Raw genomic sequence first — 18,681 nt, 5'->3', positions numbered from 1 at the left:
TTAAAGAGAATTCTTAAGAGAACTGTAGGCAAGCAGATATTAAACATCTTAAATGTAATTATCAGGATGCTACTGTTTCTATACGTAAGTATATAAAAAACAAACTGGGAACTATCATACCTTTTCAGAATTGCCCAAGGGGAGTAGAGGGGCGAAAAAGCCTGAAAGATCAGGGGAATTACCAGAGATTACTAGTTTTAGGGGGTTGGAGTAAGTAAGATGCAAAACAACAATTGTTAGTCACTTTTAAGAAAGTAAAATAGTTACAGTATTAAAAATTAGACATAAGGGCTAAAAGATACAGATGTACCCTCTTGACACAAGAGTGGTGGTAATGTTGAAAACTTTCTGTGCTTTAATCATAAAATTGAAATCATTTGCAATACATACTAGAGGAATTCATTATTTAAAAGACTGCCATGCATTGTATGGATGCATGTATTATAAAGAGAAGAAATATCTCATAATTTATCTGTTTTAATACTTAATTTTCTTAAACAAGATACACCTCTAGCATCATGAATCAGCCAGTACTGGCTTAAGAAACAAGAATTTATTCAACAAGTCTTTTAGATTGCAAAGACAAAGATTTCTTCCTCTATATAGAGAAGATGAGTTCCTACTAAAGATGTTAAAGAGCGTCCCAAAACTGCCTGTGGACTTTTAGGTTTATAAATTGAAATACACACATTTTAAAAATGATACACATTCAGTACATTGAGTTTTTTTTTTTTTTTTTTTTTAAGTAGGCTTCATGGCCAGCATGGAACCCAACACAGGGTTAGAAATCATGACCATGAGATCAAGACCTGAGCTGAGATCAAGAGTTGGAGAGTTAACCGACTAAGCCACCCAGGTGCCCCAATATATTGGCTACCCATTTTAGAAGTTACTTGTCTACCATTACCTTTATAGCCCTTTCTGTAATTCTGACAATAAGCTAAATGACAGAACTTTAAAAAAGTCATTTGACTTGAGTTAGGAGATCTGAATTCTATTCCCAACATGTCATTAGTTGTGTGATCCTGGATTACACATTATAATTCAGCAAACACATCTTGAGATCTCTTTCTTTCTTTCTTTTTAAAGAAAATCCAACCCCCAATGTGGGGCTCAAATTCACAACCCAAAAATCAAGAGCTACCAACTGAGCCAGCCAGGTGCCCCAACTGAGATTTCACTGTAAGGTACTAAGCTAAGAGCTAAGGCTTCAATAGAAGAATAAAGGGAAACAGAATGAGCTACAGAAAGGGCTAAGAGGAGGTGACTGGGTGGCTCAGTCATTAAGTGTCTGCCTTTGGCTCAGGTCATGATCCCAGGGTTCTGGGATCGAGCCCCACATTGGGCTCCCTACTCAGCAGGAAGCCTGCTTCTCCCTCTCCCACTCCCCCTGCTTGTGTTCCCTCTCCTGCTCTCTTTGTCAAATAAATAAATAAATAAAATCTTTAAAAAAAAGAAAGGGCTAAGAAAGAGATGGCATTTCTGATAAATGATGGGCAACTGAATCAAAATGTGGAAGGTCCTAAAAGGTCATAAACTTTATCTCAACGAGCAATAGGAAGCTAATGAAGGCTTTTAGGTAGCAGAGTAACATAACTGGCCTGATTTTTTTTTTTAAGATTTTATTTATTTATTTGAGAGAGAGCGCACACACATGTGAAGAGGAGAGGAGGGGCAGAAGGAGAGGGCGAAGCAGGATTCCTGCTGAGCAGTGAGCCTGACTAGGGGCTCGATCCCAGGACTCTGGGATCATGACCTGAGCTGAAGGCAGACGCGTAACTGACTGAGCCACCCAGGCGTCCCATAACTGGGCTGATTTTTAACAAATATCACTCTGTTACCAGAGCACAGGACAAGATGAAGAGACTGGAAGCAAAGATATTACTCTAACCATTTAGGTAAGAAATTTTAAAAGGCCTTGAAATACGGTGATAAAAATGAAGAGGAAGGGAGAAATTCAAACAAAAGAATGGTTAGGATTCAATTAGGGAATGGAGGGGAGTGAAATATGGGGAGAATGATGATGACTCCCAAACATCAAACATGGTGACCAGAAGGACTATGGTTTTAATACTGAGATGATACATATGAGAGAACAGTTTTGGATATCACCTACCTCTGTCTCATATACTTATTCCTAAATGGGAATTCTATCCACTTTGATGATCTATGTAATCAAATTGCAAGAATCAAGAATAAAGTATATGAAATCACACCAAAAACTCCGAAATTTAATAAAAATATTTAATATTTCTATTGTCCTAGATTCTACAGAACCAAATTCCAAGATGTATTATTAGACTATTTCTCCTTTCTGTTTGGATTGCTTTGAACAAGACACTGAAAACCTCCAAATCTTTTTTCATTCACAAAATGACAGTAAAAACCAAACCTTCACAACCAACTGTGATTAAGACTCAAATGTAAGAATGTACACATGAAAGCATGCTGCAAACTACACTGTACATAAAAATGCAAGATAGGAACAAAATGCTATTTAGCTCAGTTAAGAAAGAACTAAGTTTTTGATTACAGATGTCAGGTTTTGAAACTCATGACTATAAAACCTCAATGAGAAAGCCAACTATGAAAGTACTAAGCTGGGAAGTGAGGGAAAAGTAAAACTCTTGATTTCACAAAGGCTGGAAATGTAAACAAGCATCAGAGAAAGAAGCTGTCTTTGTCAGGAGACCAAGAAACTTCACAGTGCTGATTCTGAGGACACCCAGAGAACAGCAGGTCGAAGACTGTATGGAAAAAAACCAATTCCAGAGATGGGAAAAAAGTTCTAATTTGCCTAACTCACCTGTCGATAACAAATATTTAAAAGAATCAAACATTTTGAGGACCAACATCAACAATTAAAAAAGGACTATTTCTATTTTCTATAGAAGTACTCTATACTTTTTCTTGCAATGGGTCCTCTTCCTACATGTCTTTTTCTTTCCTTCCCATTTAAATCTAAAGGTAGAAAATAAAAGTAAGACAACAAAAACATGTCTTTTATTTAGAATAAAAAGTGCAATTGGGAAAAATCAGTTTTGCCTTGTTCCACCCTTGTCCATAGCTCCTACCATAAATTTTAAGGATGACACTGATTATTCCCATTATCTTTTCTTACAGCCCCCATAAAAAATTTTCATGTACAGTACACATAAAACATTTCTAATTTTTTTCATATAGGTTTATCTTTGGCAAAATTTTATATGAAGATTGGTTTCACGGTCTATGTCAAATTACAGCAATTTACTAAGTCACTGAGCTTTCTCTGTGGCTACTTCTACCAAGTCAAATCTTACAAATATAAATTTTATTGTATGCAGTTTTAGCCAATGTTAGATTTGTGTTATTTGTACCAGTCACACAAACCGCTATTTGAGAACTGTTTATATTTTCATTAGAAACCCACGGAAATTTATAATCTACAATAAAGTTATACACAATTTCCATCAGGTATTCTAGGACTGCTGTGTATTGCTAACTGAAATCTCCTATATACTTTTAATCACTTTGCGTATGATTTGCTGATAGTACTCATAGCCGGCAGAGGAAAGATATAGAGTGGTTAAAATGGAGGGGTCAAAACATCAGAGTCTTAATGTAGGGCCTCAATGGTCAGTGTATCTATAGCCATAGTCCAAACATTATCTGAATGACAAAGTTATTTTCTAATATTCTGCATGTATTGTTTCCATCATAAATTAATGTATTGAGGGGAGCAAAAAAGAAACTACAAATGTACCTCCCCCCAAATGGTTAAAGTGTAAAAAGTTAAAAGCCAAAAGTTAAAATGTATTAAATAATTTTTACATTCTTAATACTGAGAGCTAGCTAATTAGGGGACTACGTAATAAATGGAGTTCTTTATAGTTACTATGGTAAGAATAACTGGGTCTCACATACTGGTTTATACCAAAGCATTGAACAAAACCGGTGTATACAAACATGATGTCAATCCTTAAGAGTTAACAACAACATCCAAAACTTATGTCTAAATGTTCTAAAAGCTAGCTTTTATAGACTTAAAACCACTAATCAATATTATAACCATGATTTATAAATAAATAGGATGCTTTATTGAGCCATTATTTAAATAGCCAGATGTGTATATTTCAGTTGCTATTTTGAATTCTATCAGGAATATTTCTGACTTTAAAAGCACAACAAATATACTCTGATTTCTGGAGGGAAGATTGAAATCAAAATGGATAACACAACATAAAAATTATATTAAAAAATATGGAAATACCCTGAAAGCTACATGTGAATCGCTGAGAAGAGGCCCCTCTTTTTCGATGTAATTTATGCTCGAGTCTCCAGCAATTAGGTGTACGCTTCCTTCCATGCCCTCTACTGAGCTCTGACAGGCTGTGCTCTCTCCAGGATTCAATGCTTTTGCAAGAGTGTCAAATGCCCTATTAGGAGACATCAGATGCTGTGAGCTTGGTCAATCTCCACAATAAAATAAAAACTCTACATAAAATTCTGGAATTAAGATTTAGGCCTAAAAAAATTATTGAGAATACAGAACTTTGATGTATCACTGATTACTCTATTTCATTGATATCTATACCTGTTTCCAAAAGCAACAAATTAAATTTGAATATGTATAGTATGAAAAGCTGTATTATATTAATGTATTATCAGAGAATTAAAGTCTTTAAAAAAAAATTTATGTAATTACCAGGAGGAAAAACCCTAAAATATGCTTTTACAAGTTATACATTTGATATTACAAGATAACAGACCATTTACTTTACATACAGAAGTTATTTAGAAAGAATAAGGGCAAGAACTTATGTCAACTTTACTGCATTCTACACAACACAGATTTTATTTAAAAATTCAGAAAATATTTTAAAACTTGTGTTAACACAGCTACATCTGTCAGAATTTGAGATTAGGATGGCAAATAATGAACTAATGTTGGCAAATAATGAACTAATTTTAGCAAATAATTATTTAAAATAGCTCCCCATATTTTTCAATGAGAGGCCTTTTAAAGAGTTACTTAAAATCTCATGTTCAACAAAGTACTTATTGAGACTCTTAAATGCAGTTTCCTCAACATTTAGATGATGAACAGTGTGAAAAAAAGCCTGAAGAGATCCAGTTTCTACATCCCATGTATTAATATAAAGAGAATGAAAAATAGAATTCTCACATAAGTTTCCCGAAGTGTAACTTAAAATTGTAGTTGATTCAATTAAGTGTTTTAAATCTATTTTCATCATTAAAAATTGGTGGGGAAAATGAACATGGCTGCCTGGGGTAAGACAAATGTTTAAATACACAGAAGATATGGGGTGGCTGGGTGATAGACACTGGGGAGGGTATGTCCTATGGTGAGTGCTGTGAATTGTGCAAGACTGTTGAATCACAGACCTGTACCTCTGAAACAAACAATACATGTTAAAAAAGAAGAAGAAGAAGAAGATAGGAGGGGAAGAATGAAGGAGGGGAAATCGGAGGGGGAGACGAACCATGAAAGATGATGGACTCTGAAAAACTGAGTGTTCTAGAGGGGAGGTGGGTGGGAGGATGGGTTAGTCTGGTGATGGGTATTAAAAACGGCACGTTCTGCATGGAGCACTGGGTGTTATATGCAAACAATGAATCATGGAATACTACATCAAAAACTAATGATGTAATGTACTGTGATTAACATAACATAATAAAAAAAAAGTATGGGGAAATCTAAAAAAAAAATAAATACACAGAAGATAAAATATCACCTTTAGCAAGAAAAAAATTCCTAAATTTTTTTTTTTTTTAAAGATTTATTTATTCATTTATTTGACAGAGAGAGAGAGAAAGCGAGAGCAGGAACACAAGCGGGGGAGTGGGAGAGCGAGAAGCAGGCTTCCTGCCGAGCAGGGAGCCCGATGCGGGGCTCGATCCCAGGACCCTGGGATCATGACCTGAGCCGAAGGCAGACGCTTAACGACTGAGCCACCCAGGCGCCCCAAAAAATTCCTAAATTTTATGACTACATTTCTAAGCTTATAATATTCATTTATTGCTCATTATTTAGAATGTAACCTGCTGAGTAACATTTTACAATTCTTGAATGTGCTTTTTCAGTTAAAACTATGCTTTAGATTTTCTAAGTCTAACAGAAATACTTGTTTTCTGAAACTTCTGTAAATAGTATTCAACGTAAGAATATTGTAAGACATACTAATAAGATCAAAACAGACCTTACCTTGAAACATCACCATTCGTCTGCATTTCTTGATGAAATTCACACAAAGAGGTATCACCATTACTTAAGCTTTCAATCATAGACATTTCATTACTATTCTGAGAAAGATCTTTAGTTTTTCCAAGATTTGCTAATGATGTAACCACACTGGCCAATGTACTTAAATCTCCCTGACATGATTCAGCCTTTAAAAAAAAAAAAAAAAGTATTAAAATCTGCAAATTGGAACAGAGAACTTTTTGTCTGAAATATCCAATTCTAGATTATGAAATGCCAAAATTAAAGTACTTCTAAGATAACTGAAGCCTAGAAAGTAAAATCAAAGAGCTCTGAGCTTTCAGAAACTTCCTGAGGAAAATATAAGTTTAAAAACATCAGGTACATTTCCTAGGAAATGTTTATACAAAAATTACATTAAACCAAAAACTGTACTTAATGACTAATCTAGTCACATCAACAATCCCTTCCTCTGTAAACGGATCTTAGATGATCTTTTAAGTTCTTTTAGAATTAAAATCCTGACAATTTCCAAAACTCACTATATGAACTATAAAGTTGTACAGAATGTATTAAAATTAGTATTACTGAGAAAAGAAAAAAAGGTAAATGTGTATTACTGAACAGAATTCTTAGAATGCCAACTTTTACCAGTCACTGGTATATGTTAAATACCAGGTGCTGTGTAAATGAAAAATCTCATATTTAAGATAATGGTTTTTGTTTTTAAGATTTTATTTATTTGAGAGAGAGAGAGAGATTGAGAGAACGAGTGGAGGGAGGGTCAGAGGGAGAAGCAGACTCCCTGCAAAGCAGGGAGCCTGACACGGGACTTGATCCCAGGATCCTGGGATCATGACTTGAGCCGAAGGCAGATGCTTACGGACTGAGCCACCCATGCACCCAAGATAATGGGCTTTTGCTATATACTGCACATTTTCCCATTTGCCTTTAGTTTTTATTTTTGTTAATCATGTATATATTCTTTATACACTAATTAGCTATAATTATTTTGTGAAAAAGTATTCTCTCTCCTTAACTGTTTGACTACCCAGAAATATAATTTCTGTGGGAAAGGCAGATAGATGCTTGATTTTTCTTTATCAATTTTCAGAGCAATGAGTCAATGCCCTTAGCAACCTCTACTGGTAACAGGTGAGTTTTAAGTATCACTTTAAATTCATAGATTTTTATATATTTGATGTGTTTCAATGAATCATTCTTTTTTAAATACTCAAATTATTCCATTCTAACCTAATGAGAGTCCCTTCAATTGCCTTCTATGGCCAACTGACTGAATCCTTTAATGAAATTTAATTCTTCCTTTACGGTTTGTAGTGTTTTTAATCCTAAGAAAATACATGTTTCCTTGATGTTTCATGTTTTATCAATTCTTCAGTTTATGTGAAATTGGTGTTAATGAACAGAATGAAACAATTTTTGTGCTTCCTAAATTAATGAATGGTCCCAGAATCATTTACTGAGAAACCTACCAGTTGTGTGGAATTCTTACTTGGTTCCTACTAATACACGTATTTTATTTAATCCTCATAACAACCCTGTGAAATAGGAGTCATCATCCCTTTATTACTGACAAGAATCCATTGCCACTGCAGCAGCAAATGGTGGAGGCAAGACTGGGAAGTCAGGTCTGATGGGAAAGCCTGTGCTCTTAACCACTGTTCCAGGCTTCGTATACATGAGGAAAAGGAGTTAACACTTAAGTGTTTTAAATTCAACTAAAACTTAAACCTAGCTATTTGCTTCCATTTTCTAACATGCCTATCTAGCTAGATTAAACTTTTGCCAATGAGGACTCTTAGCAATGTGAAAAGACCTCATCTTGTGATTGTTAGTCAGAAACTTACACACAAGGTTATTATAATTCAATACAAAGACATATAGAAAAGTAGTGTCTGGGCAAATAATTTCTCAACAAAACTTAGTTGTCTTCCTTTCCTAAAGGAGTTAATATGTCAGTGCAATCGTAACTACCATCCTAACTTTGAATCACGTATATAAAGCGAAGCAAAATCTTCTAATTCCAAAATATATGGTAAAAGGTCAAATCTCCCCACTTAATGACAAAATGCTAACGCTCAACCTGTATGGTTGACACTCGTATTTGCCCTACTTTACAGATGAGGAAGGAAACTGAAGCACTGAGAGGTCAAATAACTTGCCCAAGGTTATACAGCTAGTAAGTGGCAGATGAAATTTGATTCCAGAGCTCAAGTATTAAGAGTGCCTTAAGAATACTGGGTATTTACCCCAAAGATACAAATGTAGGGATCCGAAGGGGTACGTGCACCCCAGTGTTTACAGCAGCAATGTCCACAATAGCCAAATGATGGAAAGAGCCCAGATGTCCATCGACAGATGAATGGATAAAGATGTGGTGTGTGTGTGTACACACACACACAATGGAATACTACACAGCCATCAAAAAACCCGAAATCTTGCCATTTGCAACGACGTGGCTGGAACTGGAGGGTATTATGCTAAGCAAAATGAGCCAATCAGAGAAAGACATGTATCATATGATCTCACTGATATGAGGAATTCTTAATCTCAGGAAACAAACCGAGGGTTGCTGGAGTGGTGGGGGGTGGGAGGGATGGGGTGGCTGGTGATAGACATTGGGGAGGGTATGTGCTATGGTGAGCGCTGTGAATTGTGTAAGACTGTTGAATCACAGACCTGTACCTCTGAAACAAATAATACATTATACGTTAAAAAAAAAGAGAGAGAGAGAAGATAGCAGGAAGGGAAAAATGAAGTGGGGAGAAATCGGAGGGGGAGACGAACCACGAGAGACCATGGACTCTGAGAAACAAACTGAGGATTTTAGAGGGGAGGGGGGGTGGGGGGATGGGTTAGCCTGGTGATGGGTATTAAGGAGGCACGTACTGAATGGAGCACTGGGTGTTATATGCAAACAATGAATCACGGAACACTACATCAAAAACTGATGATGTAATGTATGGTGACTAACAACATAAAAAATAAAAAAGAGTGCCTTTAGAATATCAAACAAATGTATAATAAATCTGGCCATAAACTGGATGAATAATCTTATAGTTTATATAAAACCAGATCACATTACAGGCTGAGAGAAATACTAATCATAGGCTCCCTAAAATCTATTTCTAGATAAGAGTCTTCAGGAGAAATTTTTCTTTTTGTTCTCATAAGGGGTTTCTGAACACTGCAGAAATAAACCTTCTTTCCTTGAGACTCCTTGCTCAAAGAGGACTCCAACCTTTAAAAGAAACCAGATAACTCAGACACGTAATGAAAGCTCTTGCAATCCTATTCCTACTCTTGACTCAAGTCAATGTTTTGATTAAAAGGTATGCTAGGAATTTCTCTTCACCTGAAATATTTTAAGTATTTTGTTACTGTAAAATCTGTAGGGGAGCATAAAAGAAATATTAAGAATTTTGCACTTGGGGCACCTGGGTGGTGCAGTTGGTTAAGCGTCGGACTCTTGGTTTCGGCTCAGGTTATGATCTCAGGGTCATGGATCAAGCCCCCGTGCTCAGCATAGAGTCTGCTTGAGATTCTCTCTCCCTCTCCCTCCTGCTCATGCTCTCTCTCAAATAAATAAATAAATCTTAAAAAAAAAAAAGGGAATTTTGCACTTAATATAAATTTCCATTTCTGAGGGCTTTTGAGATGAAAGAAACCTAGAAGACTTTTGTCTGTCACTTCCATTTTGAAGCTGTAATTGTCCTAGTGGAATAATGAACATTCCTACTGATAGTTATTCATATATGAGGACACACAAAATGGAAGCTATCCTGGTCACAAATCTTTTTTTTTTTAAAGATTTTATTTATTTATCTGAGACAGAGAGAATGAGAGAGACAGAGAGCACATGAGAGGGGGGAGGGTCAGAGGGAGAAGCAGGCTCCCTGCCGAGCAGGGAGCCTGATGTGGGACTCGATCCAGGGACTCCAGGATCACGACCTGAGCCGAAGGCAGTCGCTTAACCAACTGAGCCACCCAGGCGCCCCCTGGTCACAAATCTAAACCCAAGTCAGCAAGCACTTACAGGAAACACCTGTTAAGGAAACCTAACATACACCAATCGCAATCCGCAACTCCACTTTAACTAGCTCACCTTTCCCTAAGAAACAGGACCCACCAGCCTTACAAGGAGATCTTCCAGCTCCTAGCCAATAAGGCCATTTCCATATTGCTGCTTCTAATGTTCTCTAAAACTCACTCTTGCCCGAAATCCCTCAGCAAGAGTGCTCTCCTGATCTATGGATTGTTTTCCCTTGAATAAAGGCACAAATTTGTTACTAAATTGTTTTAGCTGCCATTTGACACTATCGAATAGTTGATCATTTATATTAAAAAAGAAAGCAGTTTGTAATAGGAATATTTAAGACCAGATCAATTAACCAAAGTAATTGCGGAGATTAAGAAAAGGAAAAAGAAATATTTAAAGCTTAAAAAAATTTAAGCTTTAAATTAATTGCACTAAACACACCTTATCTGGTGTCATCAGCACAGTTGACTCAGTTTTTATTCCAGACTGGTGAATATTCACAAACATTCCTGAATCTAACAGTCCTGCTGACCTGTAACAAACAAGTACAAATTTTAGCCTTAGTTTCACTGGGAAGAAAAACAAATGACCAGCTCTACTGTATGTTTTGCTTGTTTTTACTATACCGTGCAGTTTCGCTATCTGTTACAAACGTTGGAGTTGCAGCTAATGGACTCCGAAGGTCTTTTCGGATGTAGATTTTTTCTGTGGAAGCGGCACAGTTGGAAGATTTCTCTCGTGATACTTCAATAGGTTTTCTTTCACACTGAACAGCTACAAAAATGCATTAAACTATTACACCACAGTGTGGAATTTATAGGCAATTATAAATGTAACCACTCGGTCAGCAGTGCTCACTGCTCATGGGAGACGAGTTACCATAAGTGAACTCTAAAGGTAATTCTTAATCTTTAGAAATTATTTCCAACTTCAACAAAGTTGCTTCAGAATAGTTATTTGCATCTCTCGCTCTCTTCTCTCCCTGACCCAGCTGTGGTAGAAATGTAGAGAAATTCTTATTTTTTAAAAGTCCACTGTCAAGAAGGAAAAGATACTGTCAAGAAGGAAAAACTGAAGATAGGAGTCTCTTACCTATCTATGTGAGAGTTAAAAAAATAATATTTGACCAATTGAAAACAATAGTAATAGAGAGCCACAAAAAGTTAAGTCTTTTTTTAGTTAAGAGCAAGGAGATTTTTGAGAAGTAATTCAACCGTTTAATCTTCATTTATAAAATATAGGTAGTGTACTTCACTTATTTTATAGGAATTTTATTTCATACTTAGGAGATAGTATAGTTTAGTTGTTAAATGTACATTTTCTGAGGGAAAAAAAAACCTGCCAAGATTCAGATCCAAGTTCTGCCACTTATTAGTTATGTGACCTTGGGCAAGTTACTAAATCTGTTTACTCAAATGTAAAATGGGTAAGAGTAGTACCTAGTGCGTGGTGTTTTACTATAGGAATAAATAATTCATATGCTATACACAGAGTTAGGCATGGTGAGAGCTCAATTAATATTAGCTACCCTACTTATCACCTTAGTAGTTTAATCGGAAACTAAACTGGCATCTAGTTAGTTGTGCTTTTTTTAAAAAACCATGTTCAAACATACATACATGCATAGCATATAGGCATTCGATGAGTATCTTGTTGAATAAAAAATACGTGCATATGTACACATTTCTAAACTGTTAGTTGGAAATCTGTAAATTAAAAAGCATATATATTGACATATTGTGTTAATTTTGACATACTTCTAGAGGTTGCCTGAATTCTTAAAATTATTTTCTCCTTTAAAGCTAATACATACAGTCTTGTCTCATTCCAAACGCAATACATCTCTGTAACCTGCAGTATTGACAGCGGTTTCGATGGTGTTTATTGATAATACAGTCCTTTGATCCTCGACATGAATAAACTAAATTTTTTCGGATGCTTCTCTTAAAAAATCCTTTGCAGCCTTCACAGGTTACTGCTCCATAATGACGCCCTAGAGACAAGATGTTTAAGGAAACACAAAAGTCACATATTTTAGAACAGAAATAGAAATAAGCCCATTTCTTCCCTTTAAGTAACAATAATATATGTGATGAAATGATTTTTGAGTTTGTGACATGGAAAATTTTTTTAGGAGTTACTAAACAGAGAATGAAACAACCATATTCTTTGATAAATATATTAAATAATATGAATTTTTCATTCTGTAAAGTAACTTTAACAATGATACGAAAAATTTCGGAAAGAGAAAAAACAAAACCATCCATGACACCATAAGTAAACACTATTTTCACTTCTGAGATCACTTACAAATTATAATTCTCTTATATGTTATATAAAGATATTTTATTCTGAAAACTCTGCTCGGAAAAAAGATACATCAATTAATATTTGAGCTATAGTATTCTCTTTTTTGAGGGGTGGGGTGGGAAAGGATAGAGGGAGGGGGAGAGAAAGAATCTTAAGCAGGCTACACGCCCTGTACAGAGCCTACATGGGGCTTGATCTAACGACCCTGAGCCAAAATCAAGGGTCAGACATTTAATCAACTGAGCCTCCCAGGTACCGCTATAGTAATCTGAAGAAATCTGTCACACTTTGATTAACCTACCACTTCACAGGCCATTTCTTTAATACAACATCTATTAAATTGAACATACTCTGGGAAAAGTTGTAGTGTGAGATTTTTGCAATAAAGCTATGGAAAAGATTAAAGATTATATATGAGTGAACATGGGTGCTTTCCTGGCATAAAATAACAATGAACATAACTAAAATGACATAACCCTGAGTATTAGTAATAGTACTTGGAGAAATGCTGCTCAGTTATGCACAGCATTAAATAAAGAGTAACCAGAGCTTTTCCATCTCAATAATTTAAGTTACTCTATATTCCTGGACTAGCAACAGGGCTCAGCAGGTAAGTTAACAACTTAATGTTATGTATTATTAAGGACCACAACTCATTTTTAAGCAATTGCTTTGACAAAACTGATTTTACTTTCAAGAAAAATTTCCACATATTCAGTTTACATTTAAAAAGCAGAACTCTTGGGGTGCCTGGGTGGCTTAGTTGTTAAACGTCTGCCTTCGGCTCAGGTCATGATCCCAGGTTCCTGGGATCGAGTCCCATATCGGGCTCCCTCCTCGGGGGGAAGCCTGCTTCTCCCTCTCCCACTCCCGCTGCTTGTGTTCCTGCTCTCACTATCTCTGTCTCTGTCAAATAAATAAAATCTTTAAAAAATAAATAAAAATAAAAAGCAGAACTCTTTGGGGGATCTGGGTGGCACAGTTGGTTAAGCCCCTGACCCTTGGTTTTGGCTCAGATCATAATCTCAGGGTCAGGACACTGAGCCTCGTGTGGGGCTCCATGCTCAGTGTGGAGTCTGCTTGAGTTTCTCTCCCTCTCTCTCTGCTCCCCCACCCGCCCAAATAAACAAATCTTTTTTTTGTTTTTAAAGCAAAACTGTTTTTCACAGTTCTTCAAAATATACATTTTATGTAATTGCAAGATCAAATTAAATTGTATTCAAGTAAAAAAATAATCTTTGGGTGAATAAAAAGCTTTGGGGGGAAATCAGTTAAATTTTATAGGCCTCAAATAGGAACTGTAAAAACAACATGCTCTTTTTACTTTCAGAAGAAGAAACATGGTAGTGTGGTAGTTATTTTAACAACACAACACATACAGAAGGCTATTTTTAAAATGTTACCTGATGCTTTGTCTCCACATACTACGCAAAGATCAAAAACCTTATTTGGTCCTTGGTCTGGGGAAGAATTATCTGTTAAGAGCTAAAGAAAACCCCCCAAAACAAAAAACGAAACAATAATTTGTTAATAACACTCTTAGTTAAAATGTAAAAGAACGGTCTTAATTATTGCTTGCTTTCTCATAAGTTATTCTGGAACTTTGAACTCTATTATGCATATATCAATTAAACTACTGTTAATTTTCTTTATATATAAGTAAAAATTTCAATGTTATTAGAAGCAAAGATCAGAATACCTTTTAAATTTGTTCCATAACAATCTCATTAAATACTGTTAAACACTCAAATACATGAGTATTTAATGTATCTTACCTATTAAGCACTTATTATTTGTTATTCATTCAACACATCAAATTACTGCAGCAATTATCAGCCCTATCATGACGTGTCTTTGAACAGCTCAAAATTTTTCCACGTGGAAAAATAAGCTATAACAGCATAAAAAGATAACTGAATTTTTAAAATAGAAAGTACTTAAAAATTTTTTGTTATTTATTTATAATTATGGAAATGATTGATAAACTTTTCATCGATGAGTTGTCTAAGATTTGGATCTTAGTATAATCGTTGACAGCGTGGGCTGTAGAGTCTGATAAACGGTAGCAGGTTAGTGGGACTGGGTGGAGAGGCCTTGGGCAAATTACAAACCCTCTTTATAAATTATATAAAGAGCTAATCACTAGTTATGGCTAATATAATGCTGTAAAAGAAACACTAGTTTCTTCTTTTAGGTTTATCTTCTAATCTTTTAATAATTTTTTTTTCAATCTTTTGAAACGTGAACAAATTGATTCAATCCCAAAAATGTGATAGGGAATTCACCATATCACCTCCCCTGGCTTTAAAACAACCCACAAACTAACCTCCACTTTGACTCTTTTTCTTCTCTTAGGGGTGTGAATGCCTTCAGGAGTAATTCTGATTTTAAAAACTTCAAACAGTCCTTAAAACAGCTGTCCCTTGCTATGTTCTAATAGCATCATTTCTTCTTATATCATCATAAAAATTAGTCTTTAACAGAAACTTAAAAAAAAATAGGCTGTCCTTTGAAAGCATCTATGAAAGGCATCACTCTTCCTTAGCACATCTATTGTGAATGGTGCTAATCTTTTATCTATTATTCCTAAGGGTAGAAGAAATACTGAGAGATTAAGGGACTTGCCCACATCCTTTAGGTCACTAGATCAGAAATTCAGTCTTCTTGGCCCAGGGGAATTTTATCCTGTACCTGTTTCTATTTCTTTGCCCTGAGAGGTGATCCATAAAGTAGGCAAAATACCAATATTATCTTTTTTTCTTGAAACAGAATTTTTTTTAAAAAAGAGTAACTTTACAGTGGAGAAATCTGATACACACTACTTCAGCCAGGTGGTAAAGATCAATGTCACCAGTTATAAACATGAAGATAGTTAAGTACACTTGATATGTGATGAAAATGGCACTTAACCTCTGTGATCCTCCTCACCAAAACCAACAATCCCAGTCTAATCATGAGAAAAACAGTAATCAAAGTCCCATAGCAGGGCCATCTACAATATACCTGACCAGTACACCTCAAAATCGTCAAGGTCATCAAATACAAGGAAAGTCTGAGAAACTATCACTGCTAACAGGAATCTAAGGAGACATGATGACTAAATGTAATATGGTATCCTGAAACCAAAAAGAGTATTAGGTAAAAATCAGGGAAAGCTAAAAACATCTATGGATTTTAGTTAATAATATATCAAAATTAGTTCACTAATCATAATAAAGGTATCATATTAATATAAAATGTTAATAGGAGAAATTGTGTTGAGAGGTTATATGGAAACTCTGTACTAACTGCTCAATATTTCTGCAACTATAAAACTGTTCTAAAAAATCAAATCTGTTGATAAAAAGAAATTAAGGTATTCATGATGTTACACTTTTAGTGACTTCTGTCTTGTTGATAAAATAACTTCTTATAAATCCCAACCACTTTTTACCTTAACTGCTTCTAAAAGTAATATAAATAATGCAATTAGAAGAGTAATAGAATCTATCAGGACATACAGGCAAAATTTTGTATTTTATGAATTAGTTTTTCAATCCTAAAAGAAACTTTCTTTGATCAGGTTTTCATCACAAAATAGAGAATTCAATTTTAAGTGGGCACTCCACCGAAAAGTCTCTGAAGGCAAACTTAAGGGTTTGTTGGATTTGTGTTCAATCACAGCAACCAGCAGTGAAAATTATCTACATAATCACAGGCATGCAGTGTGTATAAGCCTTAACTCTTCAAAAAATATATAACTAGCAAAAATTAAAATGATGTGAAGTTAATCTAGACCACTGACTGAATTTCAGTGTTAAAGCAGACGCTGGGGATAAAGCTGTCTGCTACATCAAGGAAAATAGAAATGACGACCAAGGAGGCAAAGTGACAAAGATGCAGCCATAATACCGACTTCTTGGTTTGGCAGCTTCTTGTTGCCCAGGTTAAGCGTCGTCTTGGGAAGTGATGCTACCACAGAAGAGGCTCTTAATTTGGCAGTTTCCTAAACATGCAAAAGCAGCAGGTCTCTTAGAAGCCAGTTCTGCAGCACCTCTGAGTGGTTATTCTTGGAAACCTGACCTGGAGCTGTTATCTTCAGCCTTCCCAACAATTCTGTGAGTTCTCTATACCCTTTGTAAAACCCTTTCCTGGGCAAACTAATCAGAGTGAATCTTACTATATGCAACTAACAACCCCCCCAAAATATATGGATGTGAGGGTGCGTGAGGAAAAGTACAGTGGCAGATAAGAGAGGGCAGTCACCACAGATAATCTGCACAGCACATAATCTTATGCAACATTTTTTTTCCTACGGACCACGGAGGACATAAAGTCTTAACATTAGGACTTATACTTATGACGTGCTTTTTAATTCTTTCAAGTGTAAGATGAAAAGACACTCTGAAGTTATTTACCTGGAGATGTTGTGCAGACAGATCAGGAGTTGTAAAAAATAACTGATTAACACCTGCTGCATCTGGAGTAGTGAGGAAAACTTTCCCTGGAGTGGAATCTTGCCTGGCCAGAATGACTTTGCTTGGGGTAGAGCCATCGTGATTTGTCAGAATGAACTGCTTGCCTTGTGTATTATGATCAAGTGCCGTCACGATCTGGATTTTCTGGCCAGTTTGCTGCTCGGTAACAATCTAACACAATCACGTCAAATTAGTAATCAATTCAACTTATCTTTTTTTTTTTTTTCTCTTTAAGGGCACAATTTTCTCCTACCTTCAGACAAAGCTAGGAAAGCATACCATTACATATATATTCAATACAGTACACATACATACATACATACCTTTTAAACTAGCAATTCTACTCCCACAAAATCCCATCCTATAGAAAAACAAATGTGCAAATAAAGGTACAATAGTAAAAACATTTGGACCTATTTTGATTCCTTCTTTCCCCTTCCCTCCCACCTTCCATTTAGACAAATGTTTATTGGGTGCATTCCAATTGCCAAGCACTGTTTGTTCTGGGTCCTGGAATATAGCAATAAACAAAACAAAACCTTTGTTCTCATAAAGCTTTTATTTTAGTGAGGAAAGGCAGATAAAAAACAAACAAGCAAATAATATTGTCAGATGGTATCAAGTGCTACAAAGAAAAAATCAAGCAGGGTAGAGATGGTGACAGTCACTGATGGAACAAAAGCCATGAGGAGATGACATTTTTGCACAGACCCGAGTGAAGTAGCAGACCAAAGCTTAGGACTAGCTGGAGGAAGTGCATCCTTTACCTGGGACACAGGGAGAAGGTTGTGGGGCAGTGTTTCACACATTTGAGGCAAGAGACACTGCAAGAGAGCTATGTGCGTGAGACAGAGTGGCAGAAGGGATTATGGTAAAAGACGGGATCTGAGCGACAGCAGGAGCCACGTGGTATGGGGCTTCGTAAGGACTACAAAATCTGGATTTCCTCCTGTGTGAAATGGAGATCCATTGGAAGGTCACGGAGCAGAGTAGCAAGATCTTTTTCAAAAAGGGTAATTCTAGATTTAGTGTGTAGACTAGCCTGTGATGTTCAAGAGAAGAATTAAGGAAGACCAGAAAGGATGCTATTGCTCACACACTGGCAATATCTGGGAATTATATACGGGCAGAGATGCTGGCAGGGGACAGGGTAATAGCCATGCTGGAGGAAAAAATGATTGGATTTGGGATATTTTATGAAGGGAAATGTGACAAGATATGCTGATGGACTAGATGTGGAATATAAGGAGAGAAGAGTCAAGGATGACTAGCAAATTTTGCTCTGAGCAATTGGGAGGACAGGATTGCTATCTACTGAGTTGGAGAAGCCTAGGGAAGAGCAAGTTCAGGAATAAAGAGAACCAGCCCAGCACTGAGGGCTTTTGTTGTTGTTGAGCAAATATTTTACAGAGTAAACTCATTAAGCCAATTTAATCCCTTGGTTCAAATTTAAAATGGCAAAGTTGGTTTGTTTCCTACTTTTTTCCATTTCCCTGAAGTTATTTTCAAGATTCTTTTCTATGCAAAAATTACAACAAAGTTCTGAATTACTCATCAGTTTTTGTCTAGAGTAGAACCGTACTGATTATAGCTGCTGCCAATTTGAGTCTTCTTTGTTGACCATTATTGCCAGCATGTCTTATTTTTCTGGG

At 35.9% G+C, this 18,681-nt stretch overlaps 1 protein-coding gene across 6 annotated transcripts in view; it reads right to left on the bottom strand.

Moving 5' to 3' along the window:
* The window catches only part of NR2C1 (nuclear receptor subfamily 2 group C member 1), a 45,837-nt gene that overhangs the window by 15,935 nt on the left and 11,221 nt on the right, over positions 1 to 18,681 (bottom strand). For 5 of the 6 annotated variants that reach the window (XM_034987825.1, XM_034987829.1, XM_034987827.1 and 2 more), the window contains 7 exons: positions 16,970 to 17,200; positions 13,976 to 14,057; positions 12,076 to 12,255; positions 10,889 to 11,036; positions 10,704 to 10,794; positions 6,206 to 6,390; positions 4,250 to 4,415 (listed from right to left, as the gene is read on the bottom strand). In XM_034987825.1, coding sequence (XP_034843716.1) covers positions 4,250 to 4,415; positions 6,206 to 6,390; positions 10,704 to 10,794; positions 10,889 to 11,036; positions 12,076 to 12,255; positions 13,976 to 14,057; positions 16,970 to 17,200 — 1,083 coding nt within the window. The remainder of the gene's footprint in view (positions 1 to 4,249; positions 4,416 to 6,205; positions 6,391 to 10,703; positions 10,795 to 10,888; positions 11,037 to 12,075; positions 12,256 to 13,975; positions 14,058 to 16,969; positions 17,201 to 18,681) is intronic. The other variant, XM_034987830.1, reaches the window with a different exon arrangement.

Source organism: Mirounga leonina, unplaced genomic scaffold (assembly GCF_011800145.1).
Source record: "Mirounga leonina isolate KUSES-001 unplaced genomic scaffold, KU_Mleo_1.0 Mir_418, whole genome shotgun sequence".
In the NCBI taxonomy this organism is placed as follows: domain Eukaryota; kingdom Metazoa; phylum Chordata; class Mammalia; order Carnivora; family Phocidae; genus Mirounga; species Mirounga leonina.
Note: the sequence above shows the minus strand (reverse complement) of the source record. Positions and strands in the feature narration are given on the sequence as shown.